The following is a 25,607-nucleotide window of genomic DNA, read 5'->3' as shown; positions in this document are numbered from 1 at the left end:
ACTGGGAGGAATTGAGAACTTATAAGTGCCTAGAGTATACCCTTCACCTGACAAAGAACTCAAAAGTCAAGTAACTGGATGTGAAAATGCCCCAAAAAGGGGAGAAAATAAAACTACAGAAGGTTACTCCCTTGGTGAAATGATATTTTCTTTCATCCTTTCAGATGATAAAGGGCAAAGCATACCAACAGAAGAAGACAAAAAAGTCAAGCCTTCTACTTCCAAAACCTACAAAAAATATGCAGTGGTCTCAGGCCATGGAAGAGCTCAAAAAGGATTTTGAAAATAAAGTAAGTGAGGTGGAGGAAAATTTTGGAAGAGAAATGAGTGATGCAAGAAAATCATGAAAGTGAGTCAACAGCTTGCTAAAGGAGACCACAAAAAATACTGAAGAAAATAATACTTTTAAAAGTAGACTAACTCAAATGGCAAAAGAGATCCAAGAAGACAATGAGGAGAAGAGTGCTTTAAAAAGCAGAATTAGCCAAATGAAAAAGAAGGTTCAAAAGCTCACTGAAGAAATTAGAATGGACCATGCACAAGAAAAAAGTACAAATGAATACACGATCTAGGTATAAAGACTGATACTATAAACAAATTAGTGGAGCAAGGAATAGTGTATTTATCAGATTAATGGAGAAGGAAAGAATTTTTGACTAAACAAAACATAGAAAACATTATGAAATGCAAAATGGATAATTTTGATTACATTAAATTGAAAAGTTTTTACACACACAAACCCAATGCAACCAAGATTAGGGGGAAAGCAGAAAATTGGGAAAGAATTTTTGCAACTAGTATCTGTGATAAAGGCCTCATTTCTATAATATATAGAGAAATGAGTCAAATGTATAAGAATACTAGACATCCCCCAATTGATAAATTGTCAAAGGATATGAACAGGCAGTTTTCAGAGAAAGAAATCAAAGCTATCTGTAGTCATATGAAAAAATGCTCTAAATCACTATTGATTAGTGAGGTGCAAATCAAAACAACTCTGAGATAAGACATCACACCTATCAGATTGACTAATATGACAAAACAGGATGATGATAAGTGTTGGAGAAGATGTGGGAGAGTTGGAACACTAACTCATTGTTGGTGGAGCTGTGAGCTGATCCAGCATTTCTGGAGAGCAATTTGGAACTATGCCCAAAGGGCTACAAAAATATGCATACCCTTTGACCCAGCAATATCATTTATAGGACTGTATTCCCAAGACATCATAAAAATGGGAAAGGGTCCCACATGTACAAAAATATTTATAGTAGCATTCTTTGTGGTGGCCAAAAACTGGAAATCAAGGGGATGTCCATTAATTGGGGAATGGCTGAATAAATTGTGGTATATGAATGCAATGGAATACTATTATGCTGTAAGAAATGATGAACAGGAAGACTTCAGAGAGGCCTGGTAAGAATTATATGAACTGATGCTGAGGGAAAGGAGCAAAACAAGGATAACTTTATACATAGCAACAACCACAGTGTGTGAGGATTTTTTTCTGGTAGACTTATAACTTCATTGCAATCCAAGGACTTAAAAAATTCCCAATGGTCTGTTAAGGTAAAATGCCTTCTACATCCAGAGAAAGAACTGTGGAAATCAATCACAGAATGTAGATCATTTTCTTTTGTATTACATTTTGGTTTGTTTTATGATTTCTCCCATTCATTTTAATTCTTCTATGCAACATGATTAAGGTGAAAATGTATTTAATAGGAATGTATGTGTAGAACCTATATAAAATTGTATGCCATCTCAGGGAGGGAGGAGGGACAGATGGGCGAAAGAGGAGGAAGGAGAGGGAAGAAAATCTAAGTTATATGGAAGTGACTATAGAACACTGAAAATAAATAAAATAATAATAAGATTTTAAAAATGGGAAAAAAGACATTAGAATGGAGCAAATGGAAGCTAATGACTTTATGAGAAACCAAGAAATTATAAAATAAAACCAAAAGAATGAAAAAATAGAAGACAATGTGAAATATCTTATTGGAAAAACAACTGACATGGAAAACAGGTCCAGGAGAGATAATTTAAAAATTATTGGTCTACCTGAAACCCATGATCAAAAAGAGCCTAGACAGCATCTTCTAAGAAATTATTAAAAAAAAAAAGACTACCCTGATATTCTAGAACCAGAGGGTAAAATAGAAATGGAAAAAATTCACTGATCACCTCCTGAAAGAGATCCCACAAGGAAAATTCCTAGGAATATTGTAGCCAACTTTCAGAGTTCCCAGGTCAAGGAGAAAATATTACAAGCAGCCAGACAGAAACAATTCAAGTGTGGGGGAAATACAATCAGGAAAACACAAGATCTAGCAGCTTCTACATTAAAGGAGCAAAGGGATTGGAATACAATATTCCAGAAGTCAAAGGAACTGGAATTAAAACCAAGAATCACCTCCCCAGGAAAACAGAATATAATACTTCAGGGAAAAAATGAAAGTTCAATGAAATAGAGAACTTCCAAGCACTCTTGATGAAAAGACCAGAGCTGAATAGAAAATTTGACTTTCAAATACAAGAACCAAGAGAAACACGAAAAGGTAAACAGGAAAGAGATGCTTTAAGGAACTCATTAAAGTTGAACTGTTTACATTCCTACATGCAGAGATGTTATTTGGAACTTCTGAGACTTTTTTCAGTATTAGGGTAGTTAGAGGGAATAGATAGATAGATAGATAGATAGATAGATAGATAGATAGATAGATAGATAGATAGATAGACAGACAGACAGATAGAGGTGTGTATGGGTATGTATGTATGTATGTGTATATTATATATATGTAGGTGTGTATATGTTCATGTGTGTATGTGTCTATGTATATATATATATATATATATATATATATATATATATATATATATATATATATATATATATATATATATATATATATATATATATATATATATATATGTATAGACAGAGGGCACAAGATGAGCTAAATATGAAGGGAGAATACCTAAAAAAATAAAATTTACTGTTGAATGGAATGTACTAGGAGTAAGAGGAAGGGAGAGGTAAAATGGTGTTTTCAGTTTGAGATCTCTTTCAGGAAGCGATCAGTGAATGCTTTTGATGACTATTTTGCCCTATGAATCTAAGATCTCAGGACAATTTTTCTTGATGATTTCTTGGAAGATATTGTCCAGACTTTTTTTGTCACATTTTCTGAGATCAATAGTTCGTAGATTTTTCTCTCCTGGTTCTATTTTCCAGGTCAGTTGTTTTTTCAATCAGATATTTTATATTTTCTTCTTTTTCATTCTTTTTGGCTGATTCTGGGTGTCTCATAGAATCATTAGATTTTACTTGCCCAATTCTAATTTTAATAGGTTGTTTTCTTCAGTTAACTTTTGCATATCCTTTTCCATTTGCCCATTTGTTTGTTTTAAAGAGTTATTTTCTCCAGTTAGGTTTTGTACTTCATTTTCCACTTGTCTAATTTTCCCAGTTCAGTTTTCTGTTTCTTTTATCATTTGCCCAATTTTCCTTTTAAATTCTTCCATGAATTTTTTTTCCTATATTTTTAAAATCATTGGTCTTTTTTTCTTATACCTCTCTAATTTGGCTTTTAAACTCCATCTTGAGCTCTTCCAAGAAAGCTCTTTGGGATTGAGATCAGTTAATATTCCCTTCTGAGGTTTCACATGGGAATATAATCTCAGTGCTGACCTCTTTAGTATTCGTGTTTTGGTTCTTCCCCCACAGAAAGATTTTATGGTCTTTTCTTTTCTGGTTTGCTTCCTGCTCATGATGATTGCCTTTTTCCTGACTTATCAAGTGGGTCTCTGCTTTTGGGGCCCAGGGGACTCTGTCCCACAATTCTAGTGTTTAGAACTTGAGGTTTTGTATATTGTGTCCTCTGGGTCTTTCAGCTGTAAGCTAGAATGCTGCAGCTTACATAGTGTTGAGCTGGTAGGTGTACCAAAGCAGAAGCCAGGTAAAGTATTTCTGAGATTTCCCAAGTTACCCTGGAGCATGCTTTGTGAAGTATAGAGGATGGGTGGTTTGACTGAAGGAGATCTCCTCTCCTTAGCTAGAGCACAGGCAGGTTCAATGGTTGGTGAACACTGTCTGCACTAGTGTCTTCCTGATTTTCCTGACTGTGCTAGGGAACACCTGGGGTCGTGGTGGTGGTACTTAGGGGCTCCACCCCTCTGGGGTTCAGAATCTCCTCCTTGTTGCTGAGGTGTGGCCATCTGGGACAGTTCGAGTCCTGCACTGTTCCCCTTCAGCCACAGGAAGCAGGATCCTTTGAGATTTTCTTGGCCTTTCAAGCTAAGAGACTGTTTACCCCCTTTGACTGATCCCACTATTCCAGGATTTTTTCTGGGAAAATATTCTCTGGGATTTTCAAGGTCAACAAGGGGAGGGGAAGAGCACTTGCAGATCACTCCACCATCTTGGCTCCCAGAAGTTCAAGTAGTTGCATAGCAGTTTAAAATTTGAATTCAGCAACATGTTACTTTCAGGAAACATTATAAAAATGAGAGATGCACACAAAGATAAAATAAAGGGTACCTCTCAGATTGCCTAATATGACAGAAAATGAAAATGATGGATGTTGAAGATGTGGAAAAATTGGGACACTAATGTACTATAAGTGGAATTGTGAGCTAATCTAACCACCCTGGAAAGCAACTTGGAACTATACCAAAAGGAATATATCCTGTACTTATACCCATGCATACCCTTTGATCCCGCAATACCACTACTAGGTCTGTGTCTTAAATAAATCATAAAAAAAGGAAAAGAACACCCACCTACACAAATATTTATGGCAACTCTTTTTGTGATTACTAAGACTTAGAAATTGGGAAGTGGAATGCGAGTGATGCAACAAAATCATGTAAAACAAGTCAACACCTTGCTAAAGGAGACCCAATGAAATGTTGAAGAAAATAACACCTTTAAAAATAGACTATCCCAAATGGCAAAAAGGTCCAAAAAGCCAATGAGGAAAAGAATGTCTTATAAAGTAGAATTGGCCAAATGGAAAAAGAAGTTCCTTAATGCAGAAGTTGCTAAATATTGTGTTATCCTGATTGTTTTTCTACAGTACTTGAATTGTTTATTTTGGATGCTTACCATATTTTCTCCTTGACCTGGGAGGTCTGGAATTTGGCTACAATATTCCTAAGGAGTTTTCCTTTGGGGATCACTTTCAGGTGGTAATTTTTGGGTTCTTTTAATATCTATTTTACCCTCTGGTTTTAGAATATCAGGGAGATTTTTCTTGATAATTTCTTGAAAGATGATGTCTAGGCTCTTTTTTTTATCATGGCTTTCAGGTAGTCCAATAATTTTTAAATTATCTCTCCCCGTTCCATTTTCCAGATCATTTGTTTTTCTAATGAGATATTTCACATTGTCTGCTATCTTTTCATTTCTTTGGTTTTGTTTTATGGTTTCTTGATTTTTCGTAATGCCATTAGCTTCCATCTGCTTCATTCTAATCTTTAAGGAATTATTTTCTTCAGTGAGATTTTGGACCTCCTCTTCCATCTAGCCAATTCCGCTTTTTAAGGCTTTCTTCTCATTGAGTTTTCAGATCACTTTTGTCATTTGGGTGAGTCCATTTTTTAAGGTGTTATTTTCTTCAGCATTTGTTGGTTCCCCTTTAGCAAGCAGTTGACTCATTTTTCATGATTTTCTTGCATCACTCTCATTTCTCTTCCAGTTTTTGCTCTACTTTGCTTGCTTAATTTTCAAAATCCTTTTTGACCTCTTCAATGGAATCAGTCAAATTCATATTTCTCTTGGAGGCTTCGGATGTAGGAGCTTTGACTTTGTTGTTTTCTGTTTGTATATGTTGGGCTTCCTTGTCACCAAAGTAATATTCTATAGTCTGATTCTTAATTTTTTTTTTTGGTTTTGGCTCATTTTCCCAGCCATTTACTTGACTATTGAGCTCATTGTCAAGGTAGTTCTCTGCTTCCAGCTTGGGAGGGGGGCTGTATTGTCAGCCATTCGATGCCCCCACAATCTGTGGACTTCTGTCTCTGCCCCTAATGCAGCTGCCACAGGCTCCTCTACCTCCCCCTTGCCACCCTGGACCACTCTACTCTCTCACACAAATCCGACAGGTTTTTTTCACTGATCTTCCAATTTGTCCTTGGCTTTTTGTGGTTGTGAAGTCTGAAAACTGCCACCAGTTCTAGAGATTCAGTCCCTGCCTTCCCAGGCCTACTCACATCCTGCATGGCCCATGCTAGAGTGTGCTCTGCTCCCAGCCTGGCATGATAGATGCTTCCATTGACTTTCTGGTCTTGGGCTGGAGATTTGCTTCACTTCATCATTCTGTGAGTTATGCAGCTCCAGAATTTGTTTTGAGTCATTTATTACAGGTATTTGACTGGGCTTGTGGAGAGAGCTCTAAAGAGTCTTTATTTTTCTACTCCACCATCTTGACTCTACCCCCTCCAATTCTATCAAGGAGTTATATTCTTCCTTAAATTTTTGGACCTCTTTTTCCAATTTATTGATATTTCTTTTCATAATTTTCTTGATTTTCTAGAATTGCTCTTATTTTTCCCTATTTTTTCCACCATCTTTCTTATTTGTTCCTTGGCAGAATTTCTTAAGTTCTTCCATGGACCCTTGCAGGCCTTGTGATCATTTGACATTACTCTTTAAATTAGGAGTGACTTTTTTTTTCTATATTATTATCATTATTACTATATTCCTCTGAATATAAACCCAGATCATCTTTATCCACATCTTAATTGTCTGTGGTTAAGTTTCTTTCTCCCTTGCTTGATAATTTTTATTTTTATTTTGTTTTATTTTATTTTTAGCAGCTTATTATTATAATTAGCCTTAAGTCCAGGATGTGGGGAATGGTGTTTCAGGCCTCAGGTCCTTATTATTATTATTTTCTGAACTCTGTGTGAAGCCCAATTTTAGACTCTTCTTTTCATCCCCAAAACTGGCCACCCTGACCCTCAAACAGTCTTCTTACTCTCTGTGGGGAGAGGGGGCAAGGGCTGCAAACTTCGGTTCTCCTTTCTAGAATCAAAATCTGAAACTCCACTGTCCTGCAAATGCCCACAGTCAGGAAGGTCCCTGCCTCTATGCTACCACACTCACTGGGGCTTCTACTCACTGTTTCTCACCCACAGCTGCAGCCCAGAACATGTCCTGTCAGGGCACCTGAACCTGGCATCCTTACAGCAGAATGTCCTTCAATCTTCACTGCTAGGCTTTCCGATCCCCACACTGTCCATGAGGTAAAAGTTGGCTGCCTCAGATCCAACTATCCCCAAGACTTGTTTTTTGTTGATTCAGCAAAGTTGGCCTGGAGGTATTTGGACTTCACTTCTGCTACACCTCCTCCCATAGAAGGAAAGTTTTACCTGAGGTCCTTTCAATTGTCTCATAAGGATAACAGCTTTACCGGCTTTCATTTATTTTTGCTGTTCTCTGTACATTTTGAGGTGATGTTCTGTCTTGTTTATGGAGGAAATTTGGAGAGATTGGAATTTTCTGACACATTCTGTCATTTCCCAAAATCCTCCCCTCTCAGTTAAAATTACACTTAATTGGAAAAACTGTTATCTACCATACCTTCAGCTCCTAGGAAAATACTAAGACACATGATGTTATCTTTTAAGTCCCAAAGCTAAGCTCTAAGAGATATGTTGTCTGTCCTTGACTGTCCTTGTAAATTAAGTTAAAATGTAAATAAAATTAAGGAGGGTCTTACTTCTCTCCTAGGAGCCAGTGAATTCACTATCCCTGGTTTACTCTCTATGAGCTCAGGATGCAGATGGGTCTCATAAATCAATCAAGCATTTTTTAATGAAAGAGAGGGGTGTTTTCTAGCCCCATGTGGGTGCTAGCCTGTCTTCTTTGATGGAAACAATAATGTTGCCCCCACCCCCATGATGCTGTCTACCCTGTAACTAATCATATTGTTTTCCCCACCTAGTCAACTTTCAACTCCCCTAAACTATGTTAAGACTGGTCAGCTCTGTCTTCAGGTATTTGGTCACTGAGAGAGGTAATTGACCCAATTTATTGGTTACTGTTAGTCTACCTGGGGAAGCTAGGTGGTACAGTGCATAGATTGTAAAGCCTGGAGTCAGGACAATTCATCTTCTGAAGTTTATATCTATTCACAGACATTAACACAGGACAAGTGACTTAACCCTGTTTGCCTCAGTTTGGTCATCTGCAAAATGAACTGGAGAAGGAAATGGCAAACCACTCCAGTATCTTTGACAAGAAAACCCCAACTGGGGTTATGGAGAATCAGACAGAACTAAAAAATAACTGAATTAGTTGTGGTGTATAATTGTGATGAATTACTACTGTGCTGTAAGAAATAAAGAGCGGAATGCTTTCAGAAAAACCTGGGAAGACTTTTATAAATTGATGTAAAGTGAAGTAAGTAGAACACATTAAACATCACATTAAACATAGTAACAGCAATATTGTATGATGATTGATTATTAAAGACTTAGCTATTCTCAGCAATAAAATGATCCAAGGCATGAAGGATTCATGATGAAAAATGCTATCCACCTTCAGAGAAAGAAATGATGGAATCTGAATACAGGCTTATGTACTGCTCTCTATTAAACTTTCTTTGTATTTCTTGGTGTGTTTTTTTTTTCAGTTTTCTTTCACAATATGACTAATATGGAAATACATTTTGTATGACTGTACATGTATAACATTTATCAAATTCCTTGCCTTCTCGGTGAGGGAGGGAGAGAAAGGAGGGTGGAAAAGAATTTGAAACTCAATGTTGGAAAAAAAAAAAAGCAAAGGTTAGAAATGGGTTCTACATGTAATTGGAGAAAAATTTTAAAAAATTTTTAAGATGACAGCAAGTTTGTTTCCTATGGAGCAGTTATTCCAGATAAAACAGTGGGAGGAGTAAAAAGCTTTAGAGTGGGACATGGTAGGGACAAGGAGTTGGGCTGAAAAAGAGATTAAGAGAATGAGTTGTGGATGAAGGATGGGGTTGGAACAGTTAGGTTTTCAGAATCATTGAAATAGGAAGGGTATGATAGGGTAGAAATTTGTTCATCATTAAGGAATGAGTTCAGGTAGTTTTTCAATTTTCTTAGGGCTTTGGTCATACCGTGGAGACCTCTTGGGGTCTTAGGCAGCTTAGGTGAGGAGATCTGTGAGGGATTTGGTAAGTGACTTTTCTTCCCTGCAGGCAGATCAGGAACCTTATGGAAGGAGTTGTGGGGCAGAAAAATGTTTTAGCTATTCAGTTAGCATTATTTATTATGAGGAAATAGTTATTTAATAGTTAATGAGGAAATAGTAGAAGCTTTTCCAATTAATAGCAACAATGTGCTATTTTCTGACTATTGTTTAATGTAGTTACAGAAATGCTCTTGATATCAATAAGATAAGAAAATAATTAAAGACAAAAACAGGAGGAAAAAAGAGATACAACTATGTCTGTTTACATACCACATGATGTCTTACTTTGAAAATTCCAGAAAATAAGCAAAGAATTTAATCATTTTAATTAGACAATTAATAGCTTCAGAAAAGCTACAGATAATAAAATATATCAATGAAGTCATCAGCATTTTTGTATAGCAATAACAAATTTCAAAAGGAAATAATAGAAAGACAAATCATTTTCAAAATAGGTATAAAATGAATAAAATACCTGGAAGTCAACATAAGACACAATCACAATATCACAATGCAAAAACATAATGAAAAACCTCTTTCAAGACAAAAAAAAATGATACAAATAATTGTTGGTATGTTCATTGTACTTGGTTGGACCATGCTAATATAATAATGAAATGGGACAATATATGTAATACACTTTGTAAACCTTAAAACATTGTATAAAAACTAACTATAATTATTTTTAAAATAACATATTATCTAAACTAATTTATAGATTTAGTGCCATGCCAATGAAATTGCCAGAGGAATACGTTAGTGTGCACTGGTCCTGGAGCAAGGAGTTCAAATCCAGCCTCAGACACTTGATACTTACCAGTTGTGTGATCCTGGACAAGTTACTTAATCCTGGTTGCCTTCCCCAAAAAAGTAAACAAGTAAGAGGATACTTTAGGGATTCGATGTCTGATTTCATGAGCTAGACAAAATAATAACAAAATAAATTTTAGGTCACAAAAGGTTGGAATCCTGAGGGGAAAGTAGAAAAATATAGGAATCAAGTGTCCTTTATTTCTATATTCTAATATACCTTCCATACTTCAAATTAATGTTAGAAAATGGAATAATAAAAACTAATTGGAACTAGTAAAAAAGAAAAGCAGAAAAACAGTTCAGTGAAATAGATTACTTAAACAAAAATTAGAAACACTCACACTCAATAATCCAGTGTTTGATATATTTGAGAACATAAACTGCTTGGAGAAGAATCTAACAAGAACTTTTGGAAAAAAGTGGAAAGCATTTTTGCAAAAATTGTGTTTGGCCTAAAGTAACAGTCATTCAGGTAAGTCTTCTTTGAGACCTTTGGGCTTTCTCCACCAATGACTATAAGGGAGTTGTGCTGGAGTAGATAGGGAAGATGACCTCAAATAAGGCTACACCCCCAACCAATCCCTGTGGATAGACAAAACCGTGGTCTAGGGCAATCAGTTCCATCTACTTCCAGGAAAGGAAAGAAGAAAAAGGATCCTCAGCCAAATGGGTTATTATACAGTGTCACCTGGTGGTTATTCTAATATGTTATGTAGTATACCACAATAAACTAAAAAATAGATACACAACCTTATTATAAATGGTCCTATCATTTTTTTAAAAAAAAGAGCAGATGCCTTTCCCAACTATCATTCCATGAAGAATTCTTAAACAAAAAAGGATTAGAGGACATCACAAAAGATAAACTAGATCATTTTAATTTCATGAGATGAAAAAGTTTTTGCATGAACAAAAGTAATGCACAGATCATCATATTTGAAAGTTGGAAGGGACTTGAGCAGCCGACTAGTCTAGCATATAAATGAAAGGAATCACCACTAAACATATTGGATAAGTGTTTGCCCAGACTTCCCTTGAAGATGCCCAAGAAGGAGTAACTCCATCTCTTGAGGAAACTCACTTACTTTTAGATAGACCTAGTTGTTAGAACATTTTTTTTCCTGACATCAAGCCTAGCTTTGCTTCCTTGGATTTTCTATTCATTGAACCTAGTTCTGTCTTCTGGGGACAAACAGAGCAATCTCACCCCTCTTCTATATGATAGCCCATCAAATGATTGAAGTCAAATGTGCTTCCTTCTTTTTTTCTCCAGGCTCAACATCCCCAGTTTTTTTAACTGATCCTTCCATGACATAGAATCCAGACCCTTCACCCTCTTGGTTCCCCTCCTCTGGAAACCTCCCAGTTTATGGATTTTCTTTATGAAATATGCTAACCAGAACTGAACACAATAACATGGAAGTCTTACTAGAGTGGGAAATAGGAAGAAAGGAGCTCTTTAATTATCATTATTTCTGATTTGAGCTTTCAAAATACAGGGAAACAGTGGGTTATAGAGGAAAGATAACTGATGTCCTGATTATGCCACATACCAACTCTGTTACTATAAATTACTTGGCCTCTTTAGGTCTCAATTTCTTCTTCTGTGAAATGGGAATTATAAATAATACTTGTACCACTGTTGCAGGGATAAAAATGTGTGCCATTTGAGGGCAATCCCTAACAGAGTGGACCAGGATCAACTTGGGAGACTCTATAATGGTCACTATGAATCATTCTCTCTTCTCCCATAGTTTCCTCTCGAAACCTAGGATAGTGAGTTTGATTTTTTTGTCCTAACTTTTGCTTACCTAATTTATTCCAGTGAATTATTTTTTCTACTTTTTTAGTAGCATCAAATGATTTTCATTATTACTATTACTTCATTAACATCTGGCTGTGTTTCCTAAAATATCTTTCTAGGTTATAGCCTCATCAATGGTTTTCCATGGGAATATAGGAAATTGGTTTGTGTATCTGAGAGTTCTCAGTTCCCCTGTTACTATTCAGGCTATCAAGACCCTGAGTGTAAGGCAGACTGTTTTGCTCACCTCAGAAAACTCTCCTTCCTTTTCATGGTGGTATTATACAACCTCCCCCTCTACTAAGCCTGTTTTTCATTCTGGATATTCAGAGACTATATGACTCACATTATGGGAAAAGAGAAAAGTCCAGATTCTTTCCTGTTATATGTGATTCCTGACTGTTCTTTCCCTTTGGAGTCATAAAAATGATTAAGTCCTTTAGGTCTCTCTCAAAATCCTAGTGTGGATGGACTTCTACCCATTTCCTACTATTTCTCATCCAATCTGAATCTTTATCTCAGACTGAGACTACATTTATCTAACCTTTCACATTTCTGTCATCTTTTGCTTCTCAAAGGTTATTCAGGTCCACATAGAAGTTGTATGGATAAAAATATGGCCAACATGCAGCTTAGTGTCTTTTCACCTTCCCTCTCTGAGTTTGCTTGTTTTTTTTTCTTTCAATTTTTTTTAATTAACAAAAATCCACCTTCTCTCTCTCCTCTTTTTTCCTACCTTTCACCCTGACGTCACTAATTGAAAAAGAAAGAAAAACAAGTTTCCAAGTATTTTGGCACATACTTATAATCTCTGCTATTGGACAAGGTGGATTGGTTGCTTGAACTCAGGCGTTCTGAGGTCTAAAGGCAGTTGGTTCTTCACACTAAGTCCAGCATCAATATTGTGAGCTCCCATTTCATGAAGCCACCAACCTACTTAAGGAAGCACAAATCAGCCTATATCAAAAGCTATGCAGGTGAAAGTTTCCCGAGTGTTTGATAGTAAGATTTTTGTTGTTCATTCCTTTCAGTCATATCTGACTCTTCATGTTTCCATTTGGAGTTTTCTTGGCAAGGATAATGAAGTGGTTTGCCATTTCTTTCTCCAGCTCATTTTACAGCTGCAGAAACAGGCTAACTGGGTTAAGTGACTTTCCCAGGGTCACACAGCTAGGAAGTGTCTGAGGCTGGATTTGAACTCACAAAGATGAATGTTGCTGACTCCACACCCAGCACTTCATCCAGCCTGATCAAGATAAGGATACCATCTCAAAAAAAAAAAACAAACCTAAAAATAAACAATCAAACAATGACAAACCCAAACTCTTTCAACAAATAACCATAGTCAATCAAAAAAAAAAAATCCACATTAGCCTTCTCCAAAAATATCTATGTCTCAATGTGCATGCCTGGTTCAACTTCTATTAAAAGGTAGGTAGCATGTTTCAGCTTAAGTTCTATGCAACCATGATCTGTCACTGCATTTATCAGAGTTCTCAAGTTTTTCAAAGTTGTCTTTACAATGTTACTTTATAAATTATTCTTCAGGTTTTCCTTAGTTGACCCTGAATCAGTCAGTGAATAAACATTTATAAAGCTCATACTATGTGCCAGTCATTGGGCTAAGTGCTGGGGATACAGAAAGATACAAAAGGCAGTCCCTGCCCTCAAGGAAATGGCAATTTAATGGAGGAGACAAGAAACAAAGAAAGATTTACTAACAAGCTATATACAGGACAAATAGGAAATGATTAGGAGAGGGAAGGCATTGGAATTAAGAAGGATTGGAAAACACTTCCTGCTGATGATGGGGTTTTAGTCTGGGTTAAAGGAAATCAAAGAAGGCATGAGGAAGACATGAGGAGGGAGAACATTCCAGGCATGAGAGACAGCCAGGGAAAATGCCGAGATATGGAATATCTTTTTCATGGAATGTCACAGAGGTGAGTATCATTGGATTGTCAGGGAGTAAAGTGTAAGGAGATTAGAAAGGTGATGGTGGTGGGAGTGGCTAGAGTATGAAGGACTGAACATCAAGTAGAGGATTTTATATTTGATCCTGAGGTGATTGGGAACCAACAGAGTTTACTGAGTAGAGGTTGATGTGGTCTGACCTACCCTTTAGCAAAATCACTTTAGCGGCTGCATGGAAGTTGGATTGAGGTGGAGAGAGACTTGAGGTCTCTTCAGCAGGAAGAGCTGAAGGCTTTCAGCCCACCTTCACATTTAAATGGCCACCCCCTCCTTGGTTGTTCCACAATCAGACTGATATCTCCTATAGGGGGCATCCCTTTCAACAAACATTTAAATCATTCAGTGTCTCCATTAGGTTTCTTTTGTTACTGAGGGAAATCACTAAGCATCAATTTATTTGTTATCAGCTTGCCCAATTAAAAAAGTGATTATCAATTACCCAGAAACTATGTCTCTTGGGCTTTTCATTCATCTTAGTTTAGCAACCATAAAAAGAACCAGAGCTCTATACTCCAGATTCTTATCAGAAAACTCCCCTATAACCTTTGATCCAACCATACCACTAATAGCTCTGCATTCCAAAGAGCTCATAAAAAAAGGAAAAGGACTCACACACACAAAAATATTTATACCAGCTCTTTGTGTTGTGGGAAAGAATTGGAAATTGAGGGAATAGAGAAATGGCTGAACAAGTTGTGGTAGATGAATGTAATGGAATACTATTGTGCTATAAGAAAATATGAGCAGGCAAATTTCAGGAAACCCTGGAAAGATTTACATGAGCAGATGCTGAGTGAAGTGAGTAGGACTAAGAGAACATTGTATAGGATAATAGCAACATTATATGATGACCAACTGTGGCATCAATGTGATACCCACAGCAGTCGCTATAGGTAATGCATGCATATTTCCAGGGTAAATTCACAAAATATAAACTCTTCCTCAAAGATGAAACTAAAATATTTATTCAGATACCAGAATGCCAATTCCACCATGGTAAGAATGAATTAAAGGAGCACGGCCATCCCCAGGTCTTCCCTCCATCAGTCCTCCCCACAAACAAGCTCCCTTACACAAAATTACTCCCTCTCTCACTCACACTAGCTGCTCTGCTCTGCTCTGAATGCTCTCGCTCAGCCCCACCTCACTCTCTCTCAGCTGTACCCTTCCTGCTGCACCCCCTCAGCAAGCTCCTTCCCTGCTTGGCTCTATATGACTCAGGCTGTGGACTGGGCCAAAGCTCAAAGCAGGTCACATTAACCTATTAAGGGGCAGGGAAGATCTTCAAATTTCCCTTACAATTACACCAATTTTAATAGACAGCTCTTCTCAGCAGTACAACAATCTAAGACAATTCCAAAAGATTCATAGTGGAAAATGCTACCCACATCCAGAGAAAGAACTATGGAGTCTGGAGACAGATTGAAGCATGTTATTTTCATTTTTTTCCCTTTCTTATGGTTTTTCGCTTTTATTCTGATTCTTCTTTTACAACATGATTAATGGGGAAATATATTTAACTTGATTGCATGTATAACCTATATCAGATTGCTTGCTGTTTGGGGGAGGGGGAGAGGGAGGGATAAAAAATTTGGAACTCAAAATCTTTTAAAAGTGAATGTTGAAAATCATCTTTACAAATAATTGGAAAAATATGAAATACTATTAATTGCGGGGGAAGCAAATTCCCCTATGTCTTTTTGGGTCCAAGTGAAAAATTTGTTTCATATAGAAAAGTTTAGTAGCCCCAAGACATGGCCAGAGCTCACCCTGCCATTTACCCCAGAAAAATCTCCCCTCCCCTTCCCTTACACATAGCTACACCCTTCTAAATATTGTGTAAAATAAGCCAGGGTTTTGTCCAACTAGCCTTAGCCAAATCAGACTAGCCAGAATATTCACTGAGGCTGACTTGCTAACATGATGGGGGAGCCCACCTGACTATGCCCAATGGGAGCCACAAACCCCTGTAAGCATAGACAGCTTGCATGGGCCTTGACGACCACCATACATGACCCTAGGCATTTCCACCTGCCTTTACAATAAAGATTGTGTAGTGTGTATAACTTTTGACTGGAACAGAGTTATTCATAGGCACTAGCACTGCACATCAAGTTTTGGTAAATTGGTGTCTGAAGTGGAAAGACGTCTTGTCAATTGCAGACTTTTTACATGATTTTCTGGTACCCCAAAAGTTCACCAAAATAGTTCATAAAATACCCAAATTATGATTGAAATTAAAGAAATTGCTTACTTCTTTTTCAAAATTTTGGCTTCTAATTTCTCTTTATCTGGTTCTTAGTTTTCAATTAATATTTGTATCTTTCTTTCATATCAGCAATCTCCAACATGCCCATGGTTGAAATCAGAGAAAAAAAAGAGATTTGTCTTCTTTTAAAGACTTTTTTTTTAAAAAGTTTACTTTTTCTTTCTTTTTCATTCTTTCTTTTTTTTTTTTTTTACAATATGTTTCTTTTGGTTGATCACACAAAATGAAAAGGCATAGGTAAAATACCTGTTGGTTATGGGTTAGTACAAAGCAAGGATAACATAGCACAGACAAATAGACATATACATGAGTCCTTTAAGGAGCAACAGATATGTCCCATAGTAACTTCTAAGGACAGAGTAATCAAAATTCATTTTTGGCTAAAACAAGTCCCCTGAATTTTTGGTACTTCAAACCAAATTCAGCCTGTAACATTCACCACTTAAAAATTCTTCTTTACTTCCCTACCGCCCCCCCCCCCACTAGAGGGGGGGTAGTAATTAGTCATTTGAACTGATTGGAAATTTATTTGGTTATAGTATTTTGGGGATTTATTTATTATACTTAAAGACATTTTACACCAACTTTTGATAAATTCCAATGTTAAAAATTTATTTTTACCTTAAAGTTGAATTAGAGAGATATCTGTCATCTTCCAACCAATTTACTTGGTGAAAGTTTAGTGATCAGCATCATACGAAATTTTAGGTTGTTTTTTTTAATAAAAATAAGTCATTTTAGGGAGATGTTTAAGTGAAAAAATACCTTTGTGTGAGATTTGTTGAGACTCCCTCTCTACAGGTATTTTGTGGGCTGTGTGGGGAGACCCTATGTAAGTGTGTCTTTCTAGTCCGCCATCTTGAGATTGTGGTGTTTTGATCTGAATTTTTAGTCATTCCATGATCTAAGCAAGATTTAAATTAGTGCTTCAACTTTTCATATAAGATTCAGTTCCTGAAGTATCTCATTCTTTCAGAACGATATGAGTACAATAAGATAAAGGTAGAGAAGCCTGTGAAACAAAGATGTAACTCTATTAAGTTATGAGGTTGAAGTCAGGAACCTCTTTTTTTTGTTTGGCTGTTTAGGAATAGGATTTCAGTACAGTCACCTGTGTTAGTGGAGAGTAGTAACTTTTGAGCTATCTTACAGAATATCAGATTTTACTTCTTTGTTTTTGAATCTAGGATTAGAATCTGTGTGTAGACAAGCATTTTAAGTTGTTACCTTAAAGTTCCCAATGTTTAAAGGGATTCTGAGAGCAATAATCTATGTTTATGTCCATTTGAACATGATTAATAACCGAACATGTTTTACTATAAATTTTCAAATAGTCTATGTATGAGATTATTACATTTACATGTCCCATCCCAAGTCTTTTGTGGTTTGTTACTAAGCATCTTAAGGCAAAATCATTTGTGCCATGCTGAACTTAGGGATGAAAGTGCATCTACTTGGCAGTGAGTACTAGTTATATCAAGATAAACTGTGGGTTTTCTATGATGAATCTCTTACTGTTATCAATGTGAGATTATAGTCAATACTTGTTATTTAGGATATGTGAAACCTTGAGAGCTAAATTTGCCTTAAGTTCTGATTATTGGAACTTGATATTTAAGACCTTATGGGACTCTAACTGATTTTATTCTGAGTCTGACTCTAGGTATGACCATCAAGGAATGCTATTGAGCCAATGAATTGATGATACCAGCAACCCTAGAGGATTTATATCCATGAACTTTGGGTGGAGTTCTCATAGGAAAGGTTAGGAGAACAGCTCTTGGCATGGGTTGTGGTAGGAATATCCTGACTCAGTTTCCCCAGTATGACATTTCCTCTGGAACGGAAAACACCCCACGTGGCTGACTTTAGGCCTAGCTCAATGCAATTGATTATCTATATAACTTTTGCCTGGAATTGACATGAAATTAGGGATGTACATTCCCTTAATGTGTAACTATGCTTCTTTTCTTTTATGGCAAATTTCTATAATCATGTCATGTGATTAATATGAACACAATATTAGATCTTTATCTTTTAGATTAATTAAAAGCATTTATTAAGCACTTACTGTGTTCCAGGAGCTGTGTTAAGCACTTTACAATTAATTTAGAACTAAATCTGAATTACTATAGTGAGATGTAGATGTAAGATTTGAGTTTTTGGCCTAGAATTTTAATCCTTTCTATATTCCATACAAATATTTAGCCTTGTCATCTGCTGTTACTAGATACATAGATACATACACACATATGTATATATACATATATGTGCATGCGTATATATCTGTATGTATGTATGTATCTGTATAAAACAAGGTTCTTAAATGTTTCAAAATATGTAAGAATGATTGGGTATTGATTCAACCATTTATGGGACCGAGCTATATTCTATGAAGTATTAAGACTAGATCAGAAACATCTTCGGTTTTGTTTGAAGGAAAGAATTTTGGTGTAATCAGTCAGTTTCCTTAGAGAAGAATAATTTGTGGCAACTTACTTGATATTCACTCTTTTGAAACTGATCACTCAATGTTTTGTTATCAGGTTCAGTTTGCAAAGCATTCTATTTCTGAGGGTTCCTGTGAGGATAAAATGTGATATTTGTGAAGCACTTTGCAAACCTTATAGCACTATATGATGCTAGCTATTATTATACATACATTTTTCCTATTCAGTCTTCACAACAATGGTGTGAAATAAGTGTTACAAGAAACCTGAGGTAAGATTAGAATACAGGACTCTCTAACTTTAAACCTAGCATTCTGTTTACTATACTGTCGTGACCTCCAATGAGCAGGAACCTTCTTTGTCTCATTCCATTTTGAGATAATTGGAATTACAGAATGACAGAATTTCAAAGCTAGAAGACCCCACACCCCAAAAAGAATCCTGGAAAAGCCTCTCCTGGAAGGCCTCCAGTAAGGGGGAGCCTGGACTGTCCAAGTCAACAGCTTCCCTTCTGGCAATTTTAGTGCCTCACACATCATCTGCCAGAAGGGAAAAAGAAAACTGCCATGCTCATCAGGGCTGCAGACCTGGGAGATGCTGGCTTTCAGGCACAAAGATTCAACTCAATCAGAGACTTCATTTGATAATCCGATTTTAATTAATAGCATTCATGGGTCATGGATGGCTCAGAGGCAGATCTTGATTCTACCCCTGCCTCCTGTGAAGGGGCTCTTCAGTCTGATCCTCTCATTGGAAGAAAATGAGGAAGAGGAGACAGTCTACAGGAGTCTGGCAGGGGGAATGTTTCAGGGTCTGGTGCCCGTCATCTTGTGCATACATCCTCCGTGCACTGAAAGGGAAAAAGAGAGGGACAATTGCATGCTGGAAGGGTAGGACTGTATTAGGAAAGCTGTGCTCCATTCTGAAATGCATAAGGAGCAGGACAGTAGAACCTGTCATCAAGGGACACTGTACTAAGCATAAAGGGGAATACAAAGACTCTGCCTGCAAGGAGTTTATTCTAGTGAGGGAAGCCATGTATATACACATAAGCATATGCTAAGTAAATAAGAGGTTATTGTTTGGGGAAGTGGAAGGCACTAGCAGCTGGAGGAATCAGGGAGGGGGAGAGAAAGGAGAGAAACAAGCATTTATTAAGCACTTACTGTGTTCCAGGAGCTGTGTTAAGCACTTTACAAATATTATCTCATGTGATCCTAATAAAAACCCTAGGAGGGAGGTTATCTATCTATTATCTCAATTTTATAGCTGGGGAAACTAAGATAGCAAAGGTTAAATGACTTGCCTAGGGTCACCCAGGTAAAGAAGGTCTGAGGCTGGATTTGAACTCAGGTCTCCCTAACTCCAGGCCCAGTGATCTATCCATTATGGCACCAAGATATCTAGAAAGTCACAAGCATTTCTCACATGACATATATAATGACAGCATGAAGAGTTAGTCTGTTGTAACAGATAAATTCTAGTCTTGGAACAAAAAGCTGTGGGACCCTGGGTAATGTTTTAGGTAACTCTCTAAGACAAGAGATTTTCACATTCTTTGTGTTCTGGGCTCTTTTGGAAGCCTATCAATGCTGAGGGACCCCTTCCTCAAATCAGGTTTCTCCATGACTAAAATAAATACAGAACTTTATGTCATTGTTCAGTCAATTTTTTTATTGGTGTCCAATTCTTTGTGACCCCATTGGAGGCTCTCTTGGCAAAGATACTGGACTGGTTTGTCTTTTTATTCTCTAGCTCATTTGACAAAATGAGGAAAGTGAGGTAAACAGGGTTAAAATGACTTGCCAAGGGTCACACAGCTAGCAAATATCTGAGTCCAGATTTGAACTCAGGAAACTGAGTGTTCCTGACTCCAGGTCTGGTTCTCCACACATTATGGCACCATCTAGTGGCTCCACAGAGCATTATTAAAAAAGTCAATTATGATGTCACTTTTTTCTCCCAACCAAGTTCACCAACCATCTGAAATCTATCCCTTGATCCCTGGAGGAGGAGGTTGGTGGACCCCATTGGTAGAGGCCCAGTCTTCACTATGAGGAACTCCATATGGAGTGCTGAGACCAAATAATGATGATGCTTGGACAGAGGCAGATGATTGGGACACTTAAAAAGGACAAATCTATTTAGCAATTTCAGATTTGCCAAGTGCTTTTTTGATCCTTAGAACAACCCCATAAGGAAAGCTAGGTTAGGTCTTCTCCTGTTACTAATGAGGCAACCTGGCCTCAGTGAGGTTAGCTTACTTGGCCAGGGTTACACAAGGCTGGAATTCAATGCTCTTTCCATAAAACCCCTGAGAGAGATTAGAGCCTTTCCACAAACATTGTCTCATCTAATCCCCACAATACCCCTGGGACAGATCTCCATTTTACAGATTAGGAAACTGAGGCAGACAGAAGCTAAGTGACTCACCCATGGTCACATGGCAGAGTCTCTCACAGAAAGAGTCAAGATTTCCAGTCCCCAAGGTCCATCCCTATATCTCTAGCCCACACCAAACAAACTCTCCTTGGTGGTGAGAATTCTAGCCTGAGAATGTGCTCACTGAGCCTCACCTTCCCTTTCTGTAAAATGAGGATAAATCACACCTGCCCAACTTGGCTCCCAGGGCTGTGAGAACCAAATAGAAGGATGCACTGGAGAGTCCTCTGTGCGATGATGACAGTGGCAGTAATGACAATAACTGGAATTTATCTAACACATTCAAGTCTATGGAGCACCCGGCATATGTCCTCTCCTTTGAGATTATGATGGAGACAGCCGCCAACCCCACTAAAGGAATAGTTCCATACTTCTGAGGTCTCCAACCTCAGTGGCTTCATCTCCATCTCTATTAGCCTCCAAACTCACCCTGTAAAGCCTCAGCAACTTCCCACTGCTGGAACAGAGAACAAGTGGGTCAAGGCTAGTCCCTGACCCCATATAGGAGGGTCTAAACCCATCCCCTTCCTGGGAGGGAGTAGACAGAGAGCACGGGTACCACATCCCACTTCTTGCCTTGGTTCTACTACAATGGAGCATCACCTCTCCGTCTCTCTTCTCTTAGAGGGGCAGTAGATAGAGCTTTGGGCCTGAGTTGGAATCCTGCCGCCAGTTCGCCATGTGACCCTGAGAGACTCTTTGAGTCTCAGAGTGTGAGAGTAGATCAAGAACTAGAAGTAGAATCAAGAAGAGCTAAGTTTGAAACCTGCAACAGACACTAGCTGTATGACCCTAGGCAAGTCCCCTAACCTCTCTGGGACTGTTTCCTCATCTATAAAATAAGGAAACTGATAGTATTTCCCTCAAAGCGTTTGTTGTTGTTCAGTCATTTCAGTGATGTGTGACTCTTCATGACCCCATTTAGGGTTTTCCTTCTTCAGCTCATTTTACAAATGAGTAAACTGAGGCAAACAAGATGAAGTGACTTGTCCAAGGCCACATGTTTAGTAAGTGCCTGAGGCCAGATTTGAACTCAGTTTCTACTCATTCCAGGCCTGGCACTCTATCCCCTGCACTTACTATTATGAAGATAAAATGAGAATGTAGGTTCCCTGGGCAACGTAGTTTTCCCTTTTGTCTGTATCCCCAGTTCTTAGTACAATGATTATCTCCCATTTATCTTGTCTGTATTTTGTTTGTACATAGTTGTTTGCATATCGTCACCTTGTATAGCTCCTCAAGAACAGGCATTGTTCTTTGCCTTTCTTTATATTGCCAGGGCTTAGCACAGGGCCTAGCACCTAGTAGGCACTTGATAAATGCTTGTTGACTGACTCTCTGACATAGTAGGAATTTAATTAATCCACGTTGATTGTGCATCAAGTGATTAGCAAATATCAGAATGTGCTCTGTAAAGATGAACTATGATATTATTATGAGATTGGAGAAATGGATCCCAGAGGCCAGGGCCCCAAGGACCTAATCCTTCTGCCCTACACCTACAGTGCTTAAACTCTTCTTCCCATTGTCCTCTGGAGGTTTCTGAACAACAACAAAACATTTAGCAGAGCAACTGGCACATTGTAGGTACAGAACAGGTACCTGTTCCCCACAGTCCTAAAGCTGAAGCAGGAGAACAGCCCCCAGCAGCATGCCCTGGGGATGCCCAGATGAGCTTTCGAACTTCCCTAGTTCTGATGGAAGCTTACCTGAGGCTTCTCGCTGGAGTGAGCATTTGCAGAGATGCCCAATGTCTGGAGGATAGTTTCCAGGGGAACATAATCCCCCGGTGAGCTCTGGATGAAATGCAGCAGCACCTTGTCACCACCTGTGGGAAAGCAGATAAGCGACACTCAAGACTCTCATTCTCCATCACACAGCAGGCTCACCCCACAGGGGAGTCAAGAAAACCCTCTTCACAGGAGCTCAGAGAGCTGGGCTCCAGGCCCCTCCCAGGGAATTTCAGCAATCTCCCACTGTAACCCATAAGCGAAAAGAGACCTGTTTGGGTAGGCAGGGGAAGGAATAGGCATTTATACAGAACCTACTATGGGCCAGGCCCTGTGCCAAGTGCTTTGTTGTTGTTCAGATACGTTCACAGGAGAATGGGAAACAGAGTTTAAGCCTCCTAAGTATGAGGGGGGGATTCGAATTCAGGGCCTTCCTGACTCCAAGTGAGACAGGTGGTGCTAGGATAAGCTAGAATCGGCTATTATTAATTTACAGTCAGTGTTCAACAGACTCCTGCACAGGTATACAAAATAATTGTTTTTTATACTAAATAAAAATATTGGGACAAAATACTATTACTGGTTATCAACATTCTCATCAGGGTGCCAGACTGTTTTGGATATTTGCGAGCTAGCTCTGTGACAGTGGACAAATCACTGGTCCTCTGTATACTTCTCTGTAACGTGGGGATAATGATGGCCCCTACCTACTCAACAGAGCTACTGTAAGGTTCAAATGAGAGAGCATATACAAAATACCTTGCCAATCCTAGACTGCTATAAAAATGCTCGTAATTATTGTCATAGTGCTCTAGGGTTTGTAAAGCATTTTACATATATTATCTGATTTGATCATCATGAGAAGTCTATGAGGTCAGTTCTCTAGCCATTATTTTTCATATTTTATAGATAATGAAACTGACACAAAAGTTAAGTGACTTGCCCAAGGTCACACAGCTAGTACATGTCAGAGGCATGATATGAACCCCTCCATTCACTAGGCCAAGATGGTAAAGAAGATGAGCTGGCTTTTGGGGGGAAGATTCTGGATCTTCATTTGCTGCAGGGAACAGCATATGGCTAGATCTAACCCTGCCCAATCTTCCTGATTGGAAGATGATGCCGGCACCCCTGCAGCCCCACTGCTGAATCACTGACCTTTGCTGACAATTAACATCCCTCCACTTTGCAGCAGATCACCAGACAAGTTCCCGTGGATGCCAATGGCCTTTGCCTGTGTCAGGGAAGCAAAGCCCGGGTCACTGGGGTACCACCAATCCAGGGGAAACATGGGATAAAGCTGGACCCTAGAAAACCTCATTCACTGACCTTGGCGGCAACATCTCGGACTGGCTTCCCTATAGCAGCAGGGATGATGCTCAGGCTGTTGTACCTGTGAGGAGGAGAGGAAGAAGAAGAAGGAAAGAAGGAGAGGGAAAGGGGGAAAAGGATAGAGGAAGAAGGAAAGAAGGACAAAGAGAGAGAAGAGAAGGAGAAGAGAAGAAAGAAAAGGGGTAAGGGAGAGAGAAAGAGGGAAGAGGGAAATCAAAAAAGAGAGGGAGAAGGAAAGAAACATTAAGTACTGCATTAAGCACTTTACAAATATTATCTTATTTGATCCTCACAACAAACCATCAAGGGAGGGCTATCATTATCCCCACTTTACACATGAGGCAACTAAAGTAGGGACAACCAATGACTAATTCAATTCCTGACTGCCCAGGGCTGTAAGTAACAGCGGGTATTTATTTTAGTACCACCTTTATGGGTACCTAAAGCACTTTATTGGACTACCCTCAAGAGGCAGTACGGAGCCAGATTGTATAAGGTTTTGAACACCAGGCTATCAGTAGTTTTCACTTCATCCTTGAGACAACAGGGAAATATTCCACAATTCTGAGAAGGGGGTGGAGGGTGGGGTGCAGTAGTCAAATCTGCATTTTAGGATTGGCAGCAGTGATAGAAGGACTGGAAAGGCAGGAGCCTAGAGGCACCAGGCAGCCAGCCAGCAGGTGACTGAGGACATCTGCTCAAAGGAAGCCTGGGTGGGGGGTGGAATGCTGAGCTGCCCCCACTCCCCAAACCACATCTCTCCACCTCCTAACAGGCTGGTGCTCTCAGAGACTATCAGTTACCCCCAGGGCTCCCTTATCACACCCACCTCTTAAATCCCAGTTCCTTGTAACTTTGCTTACTTTCATCTAGATAAAGCTCTGAAAAACAAGGGCAAAGAGGAGAGATTCAGAGAAACTTGGGAAGATTTGTATGAATGATACCATGAAGACAGGTAGTAACAGACAAGAGAGTGAATGGCGAACACAACCATGTAGATGAAGACCACTAACCAAAGACAGAATCAAAGACAAACCAATTAATAACTAATGATCCCAGAAAACAGATAATGAAACACACTTGCCTCCTTATAGCTAAGATTTAGAGAAGAAAAAGTGCCATGGTAGGTGAAGACTGGTCTTGAATTCCATTTGAATTCTACCTTAGATTCTAGCTGTGTGAGCCTGGGCAAGTCAATAAAGCTGCAGGACTCATTTTTCTCATCAGTAAAATGGGGATAATACTGGTAGTACCTACTTTTCAGGGTTATTGAGGGTTAACAGAATACATATAGATAATTATGAGATAATTATATGTATATATAAGGTACTTTTTAATTTAAATTTTTTTAATGTTTTAAAAAAATCTTCAAGTAGCAAGCTTTTAAAAAAAAAATTAATTGGTCCCCACCACTATAACCCCACCACCACCTATTAGGCAAATTAAAAAAAAAATTTCCCCAATACATATATCTTCACAGACCAGTATAAAAAATTCCCACACTAGCCATGCCTGAAAATGTATGTCTCTTTCTGTATTTTAAGTTTATCATCTCTCAGTCAGGAGATGAGCGGTATTTTTTTTAAATCTTCATCTTATTTTATTTTTA

General features: G+C 38.3%; 1 protein-coding gene across 1 annotated transcript in view; it reads right to left on the bottom strand.

Annotated features, from left to right (window-relative positions):
- Positions 1 to 19,129: 19,129 nt before the first annotated feature.
- Positions 19,130 to 25,607, bottom strand: part of PRXL2B (peroxiredoxin like 2B) — a 33,100-nt gene continuing 26,622 nt past the window's right edge. Inside the window, exons 5-9 of the mRNA XM_072608596.1 lie at positions 24,828 to 24,879; positions 23,996 to 24,059; positions 23,825 to 23,900; positions 22,646 to 22,764; positions 19,130 to 19,344 (exon numbers count right to left, since the gene is read on the bottom strand). Coding sequence (XP_072464697.1) covers positions 19,318 to 19,344; positions 22,646 to 22,764; positions 23,825 to 23,900; positions 23,996 to 24,059; positions 24,828 to 24,879 — 338 coding nt within the window. The 3' untranslated portion in view covers positions 19,130 to 19,317. The remainder of the gene's footprint in view (positions 19,345 to 22,645; positions 22,765 to 23,824; positions 23,901 to 23,995; positions 24,060 to 24,827; positions 24,880 to 25,607) is intronic.

This window comes from Notamacropus eugenii, chromosome 5 (assembly GCF_028372415.1).
Source record: "Notamacropus eugenii isolate mMacEug1 chromosome 5, mMacEug1.pri_v2, whole genome shotgun sequence".
In the NCBI taxonomy this organism is placed as follows: Eukaryota; Metazoa; Chordata; class Mammalia; order Diprotodontia; family Macropodidae; genus Notamacropus; species Notamacropus eugenii.
Note: the sequence above shows the minus strand (reverse complement) of the source record. Positions and strands in the feature narration are given on the sequence as shown.